Here is an 18,421-nt window from a genome sequence, read left to right as displayed (position 1 = left end):
TTTGTTCCTCCTACCAATGATGTTTCTCCACTGGGGATGGATAAAGGCATAAACTGATGTCCCAAAATGTGCTTTTTGGATATACCCAGCGTTTACTACTCAGTAAATATTTCAATGGAATATGAAACAAAACAATGAAAGCAATGTTCAAAAATAAAAATACAGGTTTAAAAATTTAATAAGTTGGGTTTAAAAATTTATCATGTGTAAGAAGATTTATTTTACATAATGTGACCTGTTATTAATGTAACCAGTGCAAATGATTTCACAAAAGGCTTATTTGAGTTCTGTAAGATTTTTATCTTCTATCAAAACCCCTCAATTTTTGCAATTACTTGCTAACTTCCATGTTTGCAGGTTTCAAAAGACTGGCAAGATATACACTTACAACATCTTTCAAGGAAACTTGGATCAAATACATACAGATCACTGAATTCTTATATTGAAACTTAACTTTCAATTAAGTTATTGTTTTGGTGAAGATTGAAAGGTAAAACTATCTAAAAGGAAATGAATAAGAATAAGAATCAAATGGGATACCCATTAGGAAAAATTACAGCCTAATTTTTGTGAGTTCCTCTTTCCTTCTGTAAGATCTTTACTGATCATTTAAAATTCATCCATTTTTTGTTTTAGAGAATTTATCTTTCAAAGTATATTATTAAACTCTTGAACCTGTTCTGTAAAAGTGTTTTTTCTATCGAGAACATGCATATGGAAGAGCATGACTAATACTAGATTATTGCCTGTTGTTGACACTGGATAAAATAAGAGGTTATGAGGACAGTATTATTTATCTTCTAAAGCATTTTTTTGCTATTTACTCTTTAGTAAGCATTGCTGAAAAGTTCTGAACAGAAAAACAAATCTTTCTCTATAAAATATGTGTATGAAAATGTTAGCAACATTAATACAATATTTTATAATACAACATTTGAAATTAATAAACTGAAACTTTAAACCATACAGAAAGTATAAACTTTAACTCTGAGGTTGAAATGCTAAAAAGTGCCCTATTGTTCTATATTTTCATTTCCTTAAGCTATAACTGAAAACATTGGACAATCAGTTTTGATGGATTTTAGTAAAACTTTGAGTGTAGTAAATATTAACTTTCTTGCATCTTTTTGGTACAAACTAGAGTTTGTACCTCCATTACTCTGTTTGAACCTCCATTACTAGATATATTAGAGCATACTGAAAAGAAAGCCCTCAATGTAATATGGTTTTCAAAGCAGGCTGATTTGTCTTACAGTTAATTTGGAGGAAGGGCTTTAGAGTCTTATAATTTCCAAAGAAATTGTACAAGTCTTTGAATATGCTCAAGTACATTAGTTCTGATTAGTAAAACTGTGTTCAGGGTTTGTTCAATGTAGACTAATAACTAAAATTGGAGGTGGAGTGGCAGAGAACTTGAGAAGTTGGAAAGCTCATCCTGTATAGTCTAAAAGCCTCAGAACCAGCCAATACCCTGTGAAGTTGCACCACTCTAAACAAGGCTATAATTTCATGTAATTTTCACTTCTTAAAGCCTGCACATTCTAGCATCATTGTCAAAAGAATGCAGCACTTCCACCCCACACACAAACATTATTTGTACAATTATGTGAAGAAGTTTTTGCCAGCTAGTTTTAACTTGGATCAATTCCCCAGTCCAGTTCACTACAGAAGCATGAAAAGGTACACAGGAGGCACAGATGAGAATTACTAGTTTAGGGGATAGGTAGAATTTCTTTCACTACTATTGCTGGTGAATGCAAACTTAAATGTACACAAAGCTATGGCCTTAGCATGCAGTCTCATGATCAGCTTAAGCTGATATAAAATCATGCTGGTGCTGATGGCAGTGATTCTAACCTTCTGGTCTTTGCCCCAGTCATATTTCCTTGTTACATTTCTTGCAACAGCACCAGCAACCACACAATTCACAATGAATTGAATGAACTCTCTATAGCTTTCAGTCAGGTCAATGACTGAAATATACGTATATACATATATATGTATATATGTATACCCATATATATAGGTAGGATTAGTTTCCAGTGGAACAGTGAACTGATCTGGCCAATGTATGGCTGAACATTACTGATTCTTGGGAGAGAGAGGAAACAGAGGCTGGGGACAAGCTGGAGAAGAAAATAAGACTGTTCCATTTAGTATTAGCAGAGTCTTACAGTAGCTTATATTAATCATGGAACAGCAAAATTACAAATGTTCAACATGGAGCAGTGACATGACTTGAAACTTCTGCATTGCCCAGCTAATGAAACACACTATTGAGATAGCCACTGTAAACAGGAGTCAATTAGAGTGTTAGACTAGTCTCAGAATTAATTTAATGATGATATCAAAATACTTATGCATTCCTTTGATGCAGCATCAATTCAGCAGAGGGTTGGTGTTTATTTATTTTTAATGGAATGCTTAGATGCAGGTGCACAGTTCTGTGACAGCTTTAAAACGATAGTAATTATGTGGTAAAGCATGCATCACCAAATCTTTTAATAGATAAAGGCTTCTATATAGGAAAGAAGCTCTTCCAGATGAAATAACAATTTGGACAAGTAATTTGATGTCTTTAAAATTCAGTGAAAGCAGCAACTTTTAATTACACAGCTCTATTCTACGTTATTTTAATCGGTAGACATTGTTTAATTAAATGGGAAGGTGAAACAGCATGTGAAAATATTGCCCCCTCTCTTTCTGTCACAGAAAAAAAAATTGATTTGATTCTAAGGCTGTCTCATATGTATGCTTTTGAAATTTAATAGCTGCTCTCACAGACTTTTAATGTTTTTTAATTTAATGGCTGCTCTTGCAGACACTGAACGAACACCTATAATGTGGTGTTTACATGAGAGTCATAGCAGTACGTGTTAGGGGCTTATGCTGCCCTGTTCACTGCAGTAGCTGTGAGTTTAAATCAGTCGGATTAGTATTTCTGTTACTGGTGAGGAGCAAATTACAAACCTTTCAATTATATAAATTTATCCAGAAGTGATTTACAATGGAAATATTAATGAATATTTCATTACAGTTGTGCTGCCAGGTACCATTACATTATTATTTTTTAATGACTTAATAAGGTACAAGCCTGACTAAGATATTTTTTGAGAATAGATATGGACTATTTGACAGAATCTTGCACCTTTTTCTTTAATTTGTTTCCCCCGGGCTAGTATCTAATTGGTTCCTGAGTAACCTCAATGACCTTACCTGGAATGCTTTTCTAGATATATTCTTTTCTGGGGGGAGATGGGGACGGTGGCAGGGAAACAGAGTAATTTATATTAAATTTCAGCACAAAAAGCAGAAAGTAATTGTGCCTCTCCTCAAATTTTAACTGCAGTCAGAAATCAAAACATGTCACAGGTATATAAGGAATGTTACAGGTATATAAGGAAAAGAACAATAAGGAAAATAATGTTGAGATTAATACGAAATTATAGTATAAATGTGAGTATATCCAAACTTCAGCTATTGCAGACAGTTTTGGGGAGCTTTTCACATCCTCAAATGAGGAGTACTGTCCCTGCACAGAGAAAGTAGCTCATGGATAGGCAAAGTTTTATAATTCCACACAGTCTGAGGAACTGCACATCCTTAGGGACTTGAGGAATAACACTGGATGGAACCTTGTGGGAGAACCTGTTGCCTCTTTTTTATTACTTCTGCACAGGCCATTTACAGCGTATATCTGAACAGCTGGAGATCTCCAGCAAACCTTGGAACCACCTCTGCTGTGTCTTTCACTCATATTCAGATGCAAGCCATCACTATCTGCTTCTCTATTTCCATGCTGATCATTATCAGGGCTTGGTATTTAGAACAATAATCTACACTAAGTGGGGCAACAATAGGTGGATCTTTCTAATATATATTAAAAAAATGCTTCCTTTTTACTTCTTCTAAATAACACTTCAGCTTCCTCATTTACTCTGCAATCCCATGAATCCTACCACATGTAAGTATTTTCTGCTTACCAAGAGCTTCTGATGCTCCCTGCCAAGACACTTGAAAGGCTGCTGTCCCTATTGTTCACCACACTGCCAACGGCTGAGAAATTGTCAGTAGTTTGTTTGTTTACTCTTAAAACAGAGTTTCAACTTTATGATTTCTCTTTATAATCTAGTTTGGACCTGAAGTGGTCCATTTTGCAATTTTCTAGTCATAGGCAGGAGAACAGATATTGACAGAAAAGAGAGATGATTTTATCCAAAAATCTAATGTAAATGTCATTCGTCCAGAGCTCTCCTCCTAGACTCCTGCATATCTTAGGCCAGACAGAAGACCATCATTCTGTAATGTAATACCTACTCCATAGAACTCCTTTAACTATCTGTGCAAAACTAAACTACTCAATACAACCAGTGGAACCTACAGGGCAATACAACTTACTATAACATGGATTCCTAGTGACCAGTCAGACAAGTTGCTCCCTAGGATCCATCAATTAGGCAAACCAACTCAAAATATTTTAATTGTAAATGAAATTTATAAAAAAGGAAAAGTACAAGGGTAAAGAAAATAACCCTAGCTATATGAGAAAGAATAAAAAACTAAGTAATAAACTAAGCTTTGTTTATCTTCTAAGCCATTTCCTTTGTGCTACTGATGAAAAGTAAAATAAAAAAAAATATGAAAACAACTTATTCACAACAAGAAAGAGCTGTTTATGGGAAAAATACATAGAAATAATAAATGAAACCAGAATAGCTACAAAATACAACTCTAATTATTGTTTTCTGCTTGGTATATTAGTTCCATAGTTCCACTGCCGCACTTTTTTGTTATGCTTATGGCTAGAAGTCTCAACAAAGACTACACAAAGCCAGAATCTTTTATGTGACCTTTCTTGGTCTGATTTATTTTCCAGTGGAAACAGAACAAGGCCAGCCCTACTTAAAAAATGTAAAGCTTCCTCCTGGACAGTATGTGAACATCAGATCAATTTCCAGAGTTTTAACTGAATTTTTTTTTACTAGTATTAGATATCATAAAATAATAAATATTGCTCAGTGTTTACTTATTTAGCAGCTAATAAGACTTTTGCAATTCTGTATTTCCTTTCACCAGACTTTGCTAAGGCTCTAAGTTTAAAAAAAAAAATCATAAAACCATGTTTGAGTTAAACTTCAATGGGAAATTAAAAAGTGTTTAATTTCTGCTCAGAAGAAATGACAAACAACAATCAGTTTCAATACCAGAAGAAATATGTCTGGTGAAAGGATTAACAGTGACAGTGGGGATCAATATAACTAAAAGGTAAGACTTAAAGGTACCATTTACTCACTTCAGTAATGTCAGAGTGAAAGTCCCAATCAACTCTAATCTGAATTAGAGACATACAGTATTTTTGAACACCTAAATCTAAACTAAACAATTTTCTTACTCAATATCAAAATAATTTCATATACAATTTGGTATTAGTAGAGTAGGAGGGCATTAATTAATCGTCTTCTTCCAGCCTATTTTTCTACTGCTACTATTCCTGAAAGGTGTAATCAGAACAGAAAATTCAGATTACTTTTCCCTGTATGCAGAAAAGAGACAGCCATTTCAAATTTATTCATGAAGTAAAAGGAGTGCACTTATTTGCAGTGTATTTATCTCATTTCATATAGGTCCTCAGCCCAGCAGCAGTCCAAAATATTTAAGTGTACCTAGCTATGCTCATCTATTGCAACATTTTTCTTTTCTGTTCAGCAGATATTGATGATTACTTTCAGGACAGTAACCAGCACTGCCCCTCTAAGTAAGGGAGCTATTCTTTGTATTTGTTACATTTTATGCACATACATTACTAAATGATGCAGTGTAAATTGGAAGTCAATTTAAAGCTTCGAGATCTATACCTATAATGCTTTCATTCTCGGTGAGAAAATCATGGACTTTCTCATCAAGAAATGGCTGAGTCTACTGGTATCACATGCTAAACCATTCTAATAGAAAAAGTATTGATCTGAAATCTTGAAACTTCTTCAAAGTGAGCTACAGGATGGTAAAAATGGAGAATAAAATAAAACTTCAGAATGATATATAGTGTGTTTATACTGACTTGGAAGATGCCATATAAGCAATCAAAAAATAAAACCATTGAAGCTTTTAGATGTACGGCAGCACTTGGATCTCAATTCAATATAGCCTTTTCTCTCTGTATTGGGGTATCCATCCCCTTTCTTGGAGCCTTTTCCTTTTTTGCCTTTTATGGGCTTGACTGAGCCATACCTTTCTCTTACTCTGAAACCAGGATCTTGCATACTCTATTAAATATTTAGCATCCTACAGGTCCCATCAACCATTGGACATCTGTATTTTTTCTTTTTTATAAGCTGTAGCAGGTGATGAAGTAGACAATGTCTTTCTTTATGCAGAACATTTTAATTTAATAGATGAAACAAAGTAACTAAGGAAAAAAGATTTTAAAGCAATTTAGAAAATCCTAAATGCTTATTTAGTTTCATCTAACCAACCAAACTCATCATACACTTTACCAAAATTTACTTGGAGTTCTTAAATTACATGAACACACAGAAAATCATGGTCTACTTTGGTCTTAGTTCGCTTATCAGAGTACCACTTTTAGACCATTTACCTTATCTCAGGGAAGCTGGATTTTCAAACAAATGAAAAACAACTACATTCTCCCCATGTGTCTGGCAACTATCCTATTGAATAATAATAATTCAATGGTATTTTTGTCATACCTTCGCTATAAGTCTTTATTAAAAGTTTTTCAGGCTTTTGCTTTTTCTCCAGTGGGCCGGCCTGGAAATCTACATCTGGACAGCAAGAATATCCATATTGTATTTTCCCCATTGTTTTGTAGTTAGAATCATTGAGGTACATGACCTGTAATCTCTAGCCTTGAGACCAGATCCTCCTTTAGTACTAAGGACTGAACCTTTTTTGTTCCCCTCTGAGATTTCACATTGTATTCAATAAACCACATATCATATACAGCTGAATGTAGCTGTCACTACCAATCCCTATAGCATTTGTCACAGTGCCAAAGCACAAAATAATTAGACATAAAGAGGGCACTTCGGCTCATTTCTTTATGCTCCAGAAAGTATATAGATACTGTGATTTTTGGGGAGTCACTACTGAGGTAATGGTTCATTGAAAGGCTTTTCTGTTTTGATGTATGCACTACTGAAATCCCTGTCTGTTGGTTAAAGTGCTCTACTGCATACTGCTCAAATATTGTAGGAAGGCTGTATATAAATCCTGAAGATGATATCACATACCACATATAACAGACCCTGCACAGTAACACTCATAAAGGTATGTCAAACAGAAGACTGAAAGCTAGCACCAGAACTGAAAATGGTATGCTAGGCAGAAACAGCTTTATGTTAACATGACTAGACTACTTTCTATGTGATACAAGTCAGTATTTCCACAGCATTTTCCATTGTGTCACGTGAGTGTTACAGCCTGGCATAGCATTAGCTCAAGTATCTGTGTATTATTGTTTTTCAGAACAGACATGCTGAATGACAGCTTGTAAAACTGGCAAAACAGTAATTCCTTTTCTCTCATTTCTATCCTTTCCTTTGCACTGCATGCTTTTTGGAGCAGCATTTGCACCCATTAATATATGTGCATTGTCTAATACAGCATTGATCTGACTGTGGTTAGGAAGGTAGAAACAACTGTAGTAAAAACTCACAAGATGTAACAGATTATTCAGGTGAGTCAGATCTCCGCTACCAAGGTGAAATTAAAGGGGTTTAAATATCCTTAGCCTTAAAGAAACCAGGCCCCACTGTCTGAGGAAACAGTAGTCCTGCTCTTTCTTTCCCATAAGAATGAAAACATATAATTAAAAAAAAGAGAAGCATCCTCTAGCTGGTAGTTGAAACACATTCATAACCTCTTTTGAAGTTCTGATCACAGCTCAGTCACAGCTTAGTTTGACCATATACTTTCCGTGGGCTATCTCAAAATCTAGTCATTTCTGTTTAGAATATTTAGAACCTTTCTTTTTCATATCAGAGTAAGAACTTGGTAATTTTTCATATTGTTTCATATGAAGGGATATCATGGCATTTCTTCCAGGCTAGATAAAACGTAGATTGTTTCGCTTTCTTTCACTTCTAAGGCATAGTGTCTGTTGCTTAGGCATAGCTCCTCATGCGAGCTTACGTCAAACTTCAGAAAAAGAGAGTAAGTGCTGTATAAAAACAAATTAGTTTGTAAGTATTCTCCTTTTTTTGCTTTCTGTTTTTCTGTCTATATTTCAAGCTTACTCACAGTCTTTTGTGTGCTGCCTTGGAAACTGCAATTCTAAATTAATCTGTTAGAAGTTTAAACATCTCCAGCCACTTATTTATACGTTTATAATGTGTAGAATTCAAAATGTGCAATTTCCAAAGTGCAGCCATAATAATTTTTGTAAGTTACTATGAAACATTCATGTTAGCACTTAAAATGCATTAATTTACTAAAACATGCTAATGCAATCACATGCAAACATCTGACCATAGCCCTCTTCTTATAACATATGCTCTTTGCAAAATGGATTGTTTGCAGAGCACTTGGTACACAGGCATTCTTCAGGCACTGCAGAATGATGCGCCCTCACGACTGACTGTGGTTCTTTGGTAAGACAACAACACAACCTAAAGGAAATAATTAATTGCAAACAAATAAATATGAAACTTTCTGTATCTAGCCTCAGTTTGGACTCTGGGCCCTAAGGTATCACAGCACAAAGGAATCTCAGAATTTTGATCAGATGAAAACCAGCCTTAAGGATTAGTTTACAGAGACACTGCTCAGAAAAGTGCAAAGCTGTGGGAGAAGTCTATGGCAGGCAGTGGACAGTGATATCTTTTGCTGAGTCAAAAAAAAAAAAAAAAAAAAAGGAGAAAGAGTAGCAGCAGCCTGCACTCCATTCTCTGGATATACTTTCTGTAAATGTAGTATCCAAGTGAAAAGACTACAGTTGCAATTAGTTAGGAGCTAAAGGAGTTGTCACCATGAAGGTCTCTCCTTGTATAGCTACTATTACCATCTTCAATCTTAATTTTAAACCTACTAAGACAACCTATCTTCTTTGGCTTTACCAACTGGTCTTTTTCCTTCAAAAAAAGACCCCTCATGATGTTATGTATGCTTCAGTCACAGATGTTTGCTGAAGAGGAAAGAACCAATTATCTTCCAGATTAAAGAACTGAATTTTTTCCCCTAAGTCTGCTTTCCCATTTAATTTCTTTCTCTTTTTCTCGCTTTCTTTCCTGTCATGAACGTTTGCTTCAGTAATTCAATCTTTACATTCTTTTCAGAATTCCACGTGTAAGTCAGCATCTTTAGCTGTATTAAATTCAATAAAATATGTCAAAAGTTAACATGAACTCATATCCCCCAGTACAGTGACCCAGTCTTACTGTGGTCACTCTTACAAACTTCTCAGAATAAGAACCTAGTAATTCAAGAGCCCGTGTTGGTTACTTTGTAAATCCAGAATCTTACAGCATATGCACCTAAATAAATAAATAAATAAAAATCCTTCGGATAGTCCTATATTAACATTCTGAAGCTCAGAATGGAAAGCAAACTTACACAGCTTACATCATGTTTTTATTACTAAGTTGCTTACCGTGTTAGTTGAGTTTCCATTTAAATGTAAGCCACTGTCAAAAAGAGGTGATGAAGCTCCACTGCTGTGATCACTAGATGGTCCAGGGGAACCTGAAATCAGATCATGAAAGATAACTGTTTATGTTAATATATTATATTACATTAAATATATTTTTTTTTTGCAGACAATAGCTATTTCAGCTGAAAAAGGATAACACAATAAGAACTTTCAATATAAACCACCAAATCAAAAGAGAAGTACTGCTTGCATTTTAGAATGACAGCCAATAAAATGTGTCTGATCATATGCTACACTTTATATGTCCAGAAAGATAAAAGCAGCTGGACGTCATTATATAGAGACTGTGCTCAGGGGAACTTCTAATATGCTTGACTGTTAGCAGAATTAAGTCTTTTTTGAACTGAGAATGATATATTTAAAACCAAGTAAGTAATTTAGTTACACAAATCGCATTAATTTAATGAATACATTTCTTATTCACTATTGAAAGTCTCACCCTACAGTATAACCGTTGACTGTATTTATAGACAAAGCTAATAAGAACCTCTCAGGCAAGCACTAACTGTACACATATGTACACTTTATTAATGGATATATCTTTTTGTTACAAGTGTCAATTATTTTAAAGTATGAGGTACCTTTTGAAACTGAGAGATTAAAAGCAAGGAGTCATTTTGCACCATTATAGTCTCAAAAATTATCTCTGAGATAACTCTTTCTTTAACAGTTATGCGTTATGATCCTACTTTAGCAGTTAATGTGACTCTAGGTTAGCTTAATGCATCTGTATGTAATAACCTATTTTTATAATGGAAACAGCACAAAGTCACATCATTGTACAATTTTTCTTAAATGTATAATCTTAACATATAGCTCCAATAATATACTTCATACAATTACCATCAGACAGGACTTGATCTTATCAATGAAGTACATAAAATCAATTTTACAGCATTATATTCATCATCACTGAAAACTCTTTTTTCTATCTGAAGAAGTCACCTGAAATTGCCTGTAAATCATTTCACATTAATAGGTTTTTCAAGTCTAACATCACAAAAGTCAAAAAGTCATTCTTGGCCATATATTTTCATATATATTTATTCCACATATCTGAAGGATTTAGCAAAATGGAAGTTAGTTCAACAAAAGCTCATTCTCTCCATAACAAATCTCTGTCAGTTCAGTGCCAAGGTCTCAAAATAATACCCTGAGTTCTGAAGTTTCAGCATGTTTTCATTTGCAGTCATTTCTGTATGCCTTTAAATGATATCAGCAAGAGGCATTTATAATGGTTTTATATCTCTGATGGCCATAGAAGCTGGCTGATTGTTGTTCATTTAATAAACCATACTTTCACATTTATTTTACAAAACATTTAGATATTTAGATAGCATAGGTATGGTTTGCTTATATCTGTCTAACCCAAGCACCAATTGTAGTAACTAACTATAACATTTTATGGATAGTTTCACATATATGAACACAAAAATCTATGTTTGCACTGGTAGATGATCATAACCTGCTGGAAATAATTTCTACATTCTTTATAAAAATATTTAAATAAAATAGTTGACATTAAACTCTCCACTGAAGAGTGCTATTTGGGGACCCTGTTACCTCCTGCAGTACACAACCATGACAAGTCCATTAGTCAGCCAGATTCTTAAAATTGAACTATCCCATCTCTTCTGCTAATTGAATACATGAATTTTAGAGATTTCCAAATCTCTAAATCCAGGTTTTACTAGAATACAAAGCATTACATTAGAATAAATTATTTTTTTTAAATAGAGAAAACTGACATCTTCTGCATGGTAAAACTTAGAATGAAAGGATAAATAACACATTTCCCTCCTACTACAGTGTCCTTACAGATTTGCTTTCCAGTTCAGCAGTTTTCTGTCATTGTCTGAGTCACAACAAACTCTACATAGCCTCTCTCAGTCTCTGTCACCTCCCAGACTTGACTTGCAATCAAGTTCACAAGTCTTTTAGTCTGGTCCCTGCTTATTGTGCCTCACATGCTCACGGACTATTTACTCATGGCTGCATTCAGCATTTTAGAAACTGCCCCTGTGTATGCTCAAATGCTTTCATGGAAGGTGCTGTTCTCTCATCTCTCTAAGCAGCTCCACCTGCCTCCCTGCATGGCAGCCCAAAAGCAAACAAGTAGTCTTTTTTCCCTGCTCTCAGAACAAAACAAAAGACAAAAAGACAGTAAACACACAACACAATATACTAACATGAAATAGAACTTCTACTATCTGCTACTATAGTCTTTGCCCAAGTAGATGAGACCAAATGAGCTAGGTACCAGTCCAACCCTGGAACAGTAGTTCAAGAAAGACTATCTAAACAAAGTATATATGTAAAATAAAACATCTGCTATAGGTAACTCTCCTTTCCATGACTACAGTACAATATCCTGATGGATATTCATGCCAGATACCACGTATTTGGTACGTTGTGAGGTTTTCAGCACCCTTTTATCACCTAGCTCTCGTCTTACCCCACACAAATTGCAGTTAGACAGCCAACCTATGAGAAATGTGAATGCAGACTATGACAGGCTGTATCTGTTTAATGTGTTTATTCTCAGTTGTGTCATTTTTTACTCTTTTAAGAAGGCTAGGTTAGGAAGGATTCTCTGGTTGAGGAGAAGATTGATCTTTACTCGAGCAACAGCTGAGTATACTCAGAGAAAGAAACTTGGCCTGCAAGTTGAGAAGGAGTCAGAGAAAGAGATCTAGCAACAATATAGGAGTTTGCAGTTCATGAAGAGACTGGAACACTCCTGAGGCTGCCAAGAAGCAGAGAGACAGAACTCAGAGATGAGAGAAAGGGTCACAGGGAACTTTGCAGAGTTAGCAGTAACTCAGGAAATCACTGAGTTAGATGAAACTAATTCTGAAAGCAAGAACTCATTTGCAGTTGTACAGGTGTGAGTTGTTTATAAATCTTTTTCCCTTCTGTTCTTTCTGACTGAATCACTGATATTTTTCAACTTAAAAAGTTAGGCACTCTACTTTTTATTTTAATATGACCTGGATTCTATTTTTAAGTTTCTAGACCTAGAAGGTCACCAGAGAGTCCCAGATGGCTGTTTATTTCAATCAGTGAATTACACTAAACATCTAAGCAAAACAAACAAACAAAAACAAGTAAAGCAGGCGAGCAGATCTGTGCCGTCAGCAAGTTTTTATTCTTTATAATACTACGATTTGTCTTATTATCAAAACTGCTGAATTATACTGGGGATCTCTGGTATTAATAAATCTCATATATCTGACTTGCTAATTATGTCATAGACAACCTCCAATAGACAAAACTGAAAAAAGTCCGTTCCAGTCAAACCACAAAAAAAAATTGAAGGAAAAGCTTCCAATAATTTTTTTAATTACACTACAAGCCTTGCAATTTCAGAATATTCTGGTAATTTTGTCTAACTATCAGAAAGAGAAATTTCTTAAGAGAGTGTGATTGACAATAAAATGCTCTGAGGAATCTTTCCAGCAGCAGTGAACCTTATCTAAAAGGGCCCTACAGGGCCCTTAATGCTCTGTTCAACTCTGGAATGGGTAATGGACTCAGCTCCATCTACAGCAAAGAATCCTAATAACTAATCCACTAACAACTTTCTGACCCAGTTCCAAAAAGGGAAATTTTTGTTTCCAGGAACACAGATCTGTCCTCTTGCTCGCCCACAGTGACCTTAGAGCAAACCACAGGCTATGAGGAATCATCCTACTCATGGAGCAAGACAACCCAATGAGCAGAGAGTTATTGACGCTACTGACACTACAAATCGTTTCCCCTTCAAGAACACAAAACCTGTCTGGTGGAGGACCTCATCCACAGCCCACCACTCCTTAGCTGGCCTACTTTATTATCCTGCAGAAGATTCTGAAACCTGGTGCCCTGCCTCAACGTGGGGTGGCCACCAGGGCACATAGCTGTATGTCTTGGAGAAGATAACATGTCAGGAGCTCCTGGAATCCATGGAAAGGCAAAAGACACAACTTCAGTTACTTACCAGCATTTTATTTCCAAATTCAAAACCAAAAAAGTGCACCCAGTCAACAAGAGAAAATTAAGTGTCCTACTTTCCCCAAATATATATATTTTTAATTTTATTAAAAAAAAGCCTTCTTCCCACAAGAATCAAGGTCTTCCTGTCCTAATTTATATTAGCAGGTGCCATGGCTACAATTCCTACCAGCCAACTATTGTGGATCCAGGGAGGGGTAGATTGTGATACCATCAGCTCTATCAATGGAAGCACCTAGTCCTGTTCCCTTCACTCCTCCCTCAAGGCTGGAGCCACATGGAAGAGCATTTGGGGTCTCAGACCAAAGATTTACTGATTCAGCTACTGCTTTATCTTCTGTGAACAATCCCACAGGATGGACTAGCTCTTCCTGATGGTTTCTGCTGGAGGGGTCCAGCTGCTACTGCTGTTTCCCCTGAGGATAGCATTGCTAGCACCCCAGCACCTTCCAGTCCTACAAAATTATGCTGGGGCATGATAGATGAGGGATCTTTCCTCATCTATCTGTGCTTGAGGAACATGACCTCAATAGCATAAGCAGTGGATGGTCTGCTGTTGGAGGATTCACGGTGAGAGGTTTGGGGCAACCCATGAGAAGGTGAGACAGAAGTGTCTCCCTCGGCTGTTTCTGTAGAGACAATGACAGCAAATTCATCAATCTCTATTTCTGTTTAAAGGTACACAATATATTGGTAGCCAGACCCAATCTGCCAAGCACAAATTTCTCCTTACAGCACAAATTTTGCAACTTAAATACATGGATGCGTAAAGTGAGTTCAGCAGGTGCAGCTAAACTAGTAAAGAAAATAGTGTCAGTGCCTGTTCTTTGGCACTGAAACCAACTGGCATTGTCTGGCCATATCCATCTCTCTTACCCTCCAAAACAGGGTGGCTGTAACCAGACTATTGGGAATCGCTGGCCCATGCTAACTTCTGATCCAGGCCTGGTAGTTGTTTAAGAAAGAAATATTTGGTCTAGGCCAAGCTATGCCAAGTATCCTCTAATATTTTAATAATATTGCTGATCAAATTCCTGTGCCAAAGAATATTTGCTGACACCATACTGTTATGGACAATCATAATATTCTAGTACGGTCCAGAAGTCCCAGGCTGCTGTGAAAGAGAAAGAGATCTCTACCAACACTGGCACACCATCACTGGGTAGGACCTGCCCCAAACGAAGAAACAAGCAGTCCTTGTCTCATTCTTAAGCACCAGTTAGTCAGTACCCTTGCCTAAACCCGTACCAAATCCTGTATTAGTTGTTCATTACCCATGAAACGGGGAAGCAACCAGAGAAAGGTGTTGAGAACTGTAGGCAGGTATTTCCCTGTTGTGACATCTTGTGCCTTTGCTAGCCCACTGCATGAGATAGTGTAAGGAAGGAAGAACTATGAAAAGTAATCAGGGGAGGCAAATGTTACTCATGAGGATGTACTTAAAAGAAATAGTAATAACACCGGTTTATGGGAAGAGACAATACAGTTGCATTCAAAAGGAAAACACCACAGTACTAAAACTGCCAATGTGGTAGCTAGTCTGACTGAATGCTTGGAGGTAGGGGACTATATGCCTGAGTCTTCTGGGATGCCAGGAAAGGCCGAGATACTTCAGTTATGCATGTATACACTTCAAATTTGCCTGCAGTGTGAGTTGGGATGTACTTTATTGATTAGTATAATTGTTAATTAGCCTGTTATATGTGTCACTGATGCTTCATGACTGCAATTCCCCTTTGTGTATGGGTTTCTGAAAAGTTCTTCCCAACACAGAGTGCTTTGTCCCACTTCTGCTCATCTCCATAATGTCAGTGTGTACTCCTAAAGCAATCTATTTTCCATGATTCTCCGAGTCCTTATTTTCTTCCCACTCACCACTAGAATGAGTACTTGTATCAAGTCCAAACATCATCTTGTTCTTTGAGTTTGGTTTCAGCCTATACTGGATGGCTGCACAGACCACCTCAGAGACAAGCAGGTAAGCTCTGTGCTGAAGTCAATGTCTAGTTCAGAAGAAGGGCCATTTCTTTAATTCCTCAGCTGCCTGATCATACTGAAAGAGTCCTTTTGTTGAGCTTGTAGTATAGGACCCCAGATATGGGATCATGCACTGGAGTGGGTAGGATAGTATAATGCTTGCCAAAGATTTCTTCATGTTTGCTGTAAGGGAGGCAGGTCTAATAAACTGCACCAAATTAGCTTTTTGTATCCAACATGTCTCTTTCAGTTTCTTTCAGTTAAGCATTGCTTCTCTGTTGTGCTTCCTGATATTCTGTGAAAACTTGTTTAAAATAGCACTATGTTACTGCCAGGAAAACTTGCCAAAGAGAGTGGAGTAGCAACCCCTTTACCACCCATCACAGATATTCACTACGGCTCTCTTGTCCCTTTTTCCCTTCACCCTCCTATACTGTTATGCAATGCCTGATGGTCCTCCTTGCAGCACAACATTGGTGCAGAGACAGAAACAAGACAGTCCAGGAGAGAGCGCTTTTTCTTCATTGTTCAGATGAGGGTGATATATGTATACTGAAAGACATGAGAGGTTGTGGTGAAGTACAACAGGCTGCAAATCCATGCACAACATCTTGTGAGGACTGTAACTGAACCAGAATGATGAGCCTGTGGTGTTCAGAAAATCTGCAGTGGAACAGCTATACTGCCTTAACAAAATGTGTGCACCAGCCTAGCACTCTACACCCTCCATACCTGGGCTTTCTCAGAAAGAACATTTAGGACGTTGCCCACATCAAAAAACAGGCAGTGTGGAGACTGGCAAAGTAGGACTTTAGACCCAAACTGAGAGTGTTCCAATGTAAATGAACTCTTCATGTAGACGTATATATTATCAAATTACTCGGAGACTGAATTCCAACTTCAGCCTGAATTCCCTGTCTCTATGGAAATTCTATCTTGTCTTCATGATGCTTGTACTCTGGCTGTAGCCAAAAGCAAGACAGTAGGTTTGCTTGCTATGGAAATTCCATCTGAGCTTTGAATCCCAACCTTACTGACATGCCCAAGAATAGACTGGTATTCTGCATGTTCATGCTACCAGGATTTTGACTGAAATTCCATCAGCAACATGCCCTATACCCACAGAAGGCTAGATGATGTATATGCATACAACACCACAGTTACAGTAGTCCTCCTGTTTCAAACAGGTCTTCCTTGAATAACAGTAACCAGGGCCAGATTCCAAATAGTGCTAGCTAGCTGCAGGCCCTGAAGCAGGTCCTTTAAAATAGAATGATGGTTTTTGTAAGGTGAAAATTCCTACTTCAAATGTTGAGTGTTGATTTACCTACAGAAGTTTTGCACCACATTTGGTCACCTGCAGATTTAAGATGATCTGGTGTCCCTGTTAATTGCTACTTCTTGGAAGGAGTGCCATGATCTGAGCCTCCCAGCTAGGAATGGGTGTAGGGCCTCCTGGTGTGAAAGGCAAAGCAGAAGTCAAGTAAGTCTCATCTCTTTCATGATGTATCTGGGCTCAGCCAAGGGGACATCAATATTCCTCAACCTGCATGTGCTCCTGGTGAAGGTGGCAGGTCATTCATGTAGACTATTAGAGAGTCCGAGGGTGTATGTGATGTCAATCAACAAGAGGAGATAAAAATATTAATAGGATTTGCTGCTATAGGTGCCACAAGAATGTATGGGAAAGCTAGTGGGCCTCACTTCCTTCCTGCCAGAGACCACGATGGTGCAACCGTCATTAACTACAGAAGAATATGGCCAACAGTACAGATACTACTCATAAGAGCCTACTAGCTTGGCAAAATCATACCTAAGCTTGGGCACAGTTATCAAAGGTATTACAGACAGTAGACTCTAGCTGTCTGATGACCTAGGATAGAAAAGTAGGAAGAAGAAAACTAAAGTCTCATTATAAGGAACATTGAACAGACAAAGATATCTCAGGGTAGGATTTCTTTGAATTTCATGAATTTATATTCCATTTTCAAATGGAAATGATAAGCTATAAGAAGTGAAATAAAGGTTTTAAGATGAAAGGTATAGTTCACCTTAGAAGAGGCCTGGCAACTTTGCTTATAACAGGTGTAAGAATCTAGATGAAATGACAGACACTCATTTTTCTAACCACAAGAGGCAGATCTTGGCAAATCTTGATCTGTTCAAATCAACAAAAAGCAAGTACACAGTTGAACACTACTTACATAAAAACCCAAACAACAGACACATTTTAAATCTGTTTTGCTACATTTAGAAAGAGAATCATATGTAAGACAAAATGGTGCTAAAGTATTTGGTCTGATTCCGTTAGCTGATATTATGCACATTTTTCTACTTGCAACATGATCTAGATTTCATGTATCTTCATTATTTGTAAGTATTTGCTAACCAGAAGAACAGAAAATTTCCTTCATCTGCATTGCTCATAAACAGTCTACTATTCCTACAGTTTGACTACATGTGGCACATCATAATTCTGCTTGATAAAATGATCAAAATATCAAAATAATTTATTACATATACACAACTAATGTCATGCATTTGTTTTGTGTGTAAGTGTACTGCTATTTTTCTAGATTGTTCTGAGTAAAAAAAACCCATAACTTTCACTGTGAATGTAGGATTCAAATGTTTATAAACACTACTTTATTGTATTCAGCCAACCCTGATGTGGAAAAACTTTCAGAAAGCATCCAAGATTGTATTGCATTTTAGTGAGTTTTCAGGTTCATTTTGAATAAACTATATACAGAAGCAATCATGCAGTAGACATTAGATTCTTAC

General features: G+C 36.6%; 1 protein-coding gene across 1 annotated transcript in view; it reads right to left on the bottom strand.

Moving 5' to 3' along the window:
* Nucleotides 1-18,421, bottom strand: part of SNTG2 (syntrophin gamma 2) — a 295,649-nt gene that overhangs the window by 94,276 nt on the left and 182,952 nt on the right. Inside the window, exon 8 of the mRNA XM_067294829.1 lies at nt 9,608-9,699. Coding sequence (XP_067150930.1) covers nt 9,608-9,699 — 92 coding nt within the window. The remainder of the gene's footprint in view (nt 1-9,607; nt 9,700-18,421) is intronic.

The sequence above is a fragment of the Apteryx mantelli genome, chromosome 3 (genome assembly GCF_036417845.1).
Source record: "Apteryx mantelli isolate bAptMan1 chromosome 3, bAptMan1.hap1, whole genome shotgun sequence".
Lineage (NCBI taxonomy): Eukaryota > Metazoa > Chordata > Aves > Apterygiformes > Apterygidae > Apteryx > Apteryx mantelli.
The sequence above is the reverse complement of the archived record's forward strand: the minus strand, read 5'-3'. Positions and strand labels throughout refer to the sequence as shown.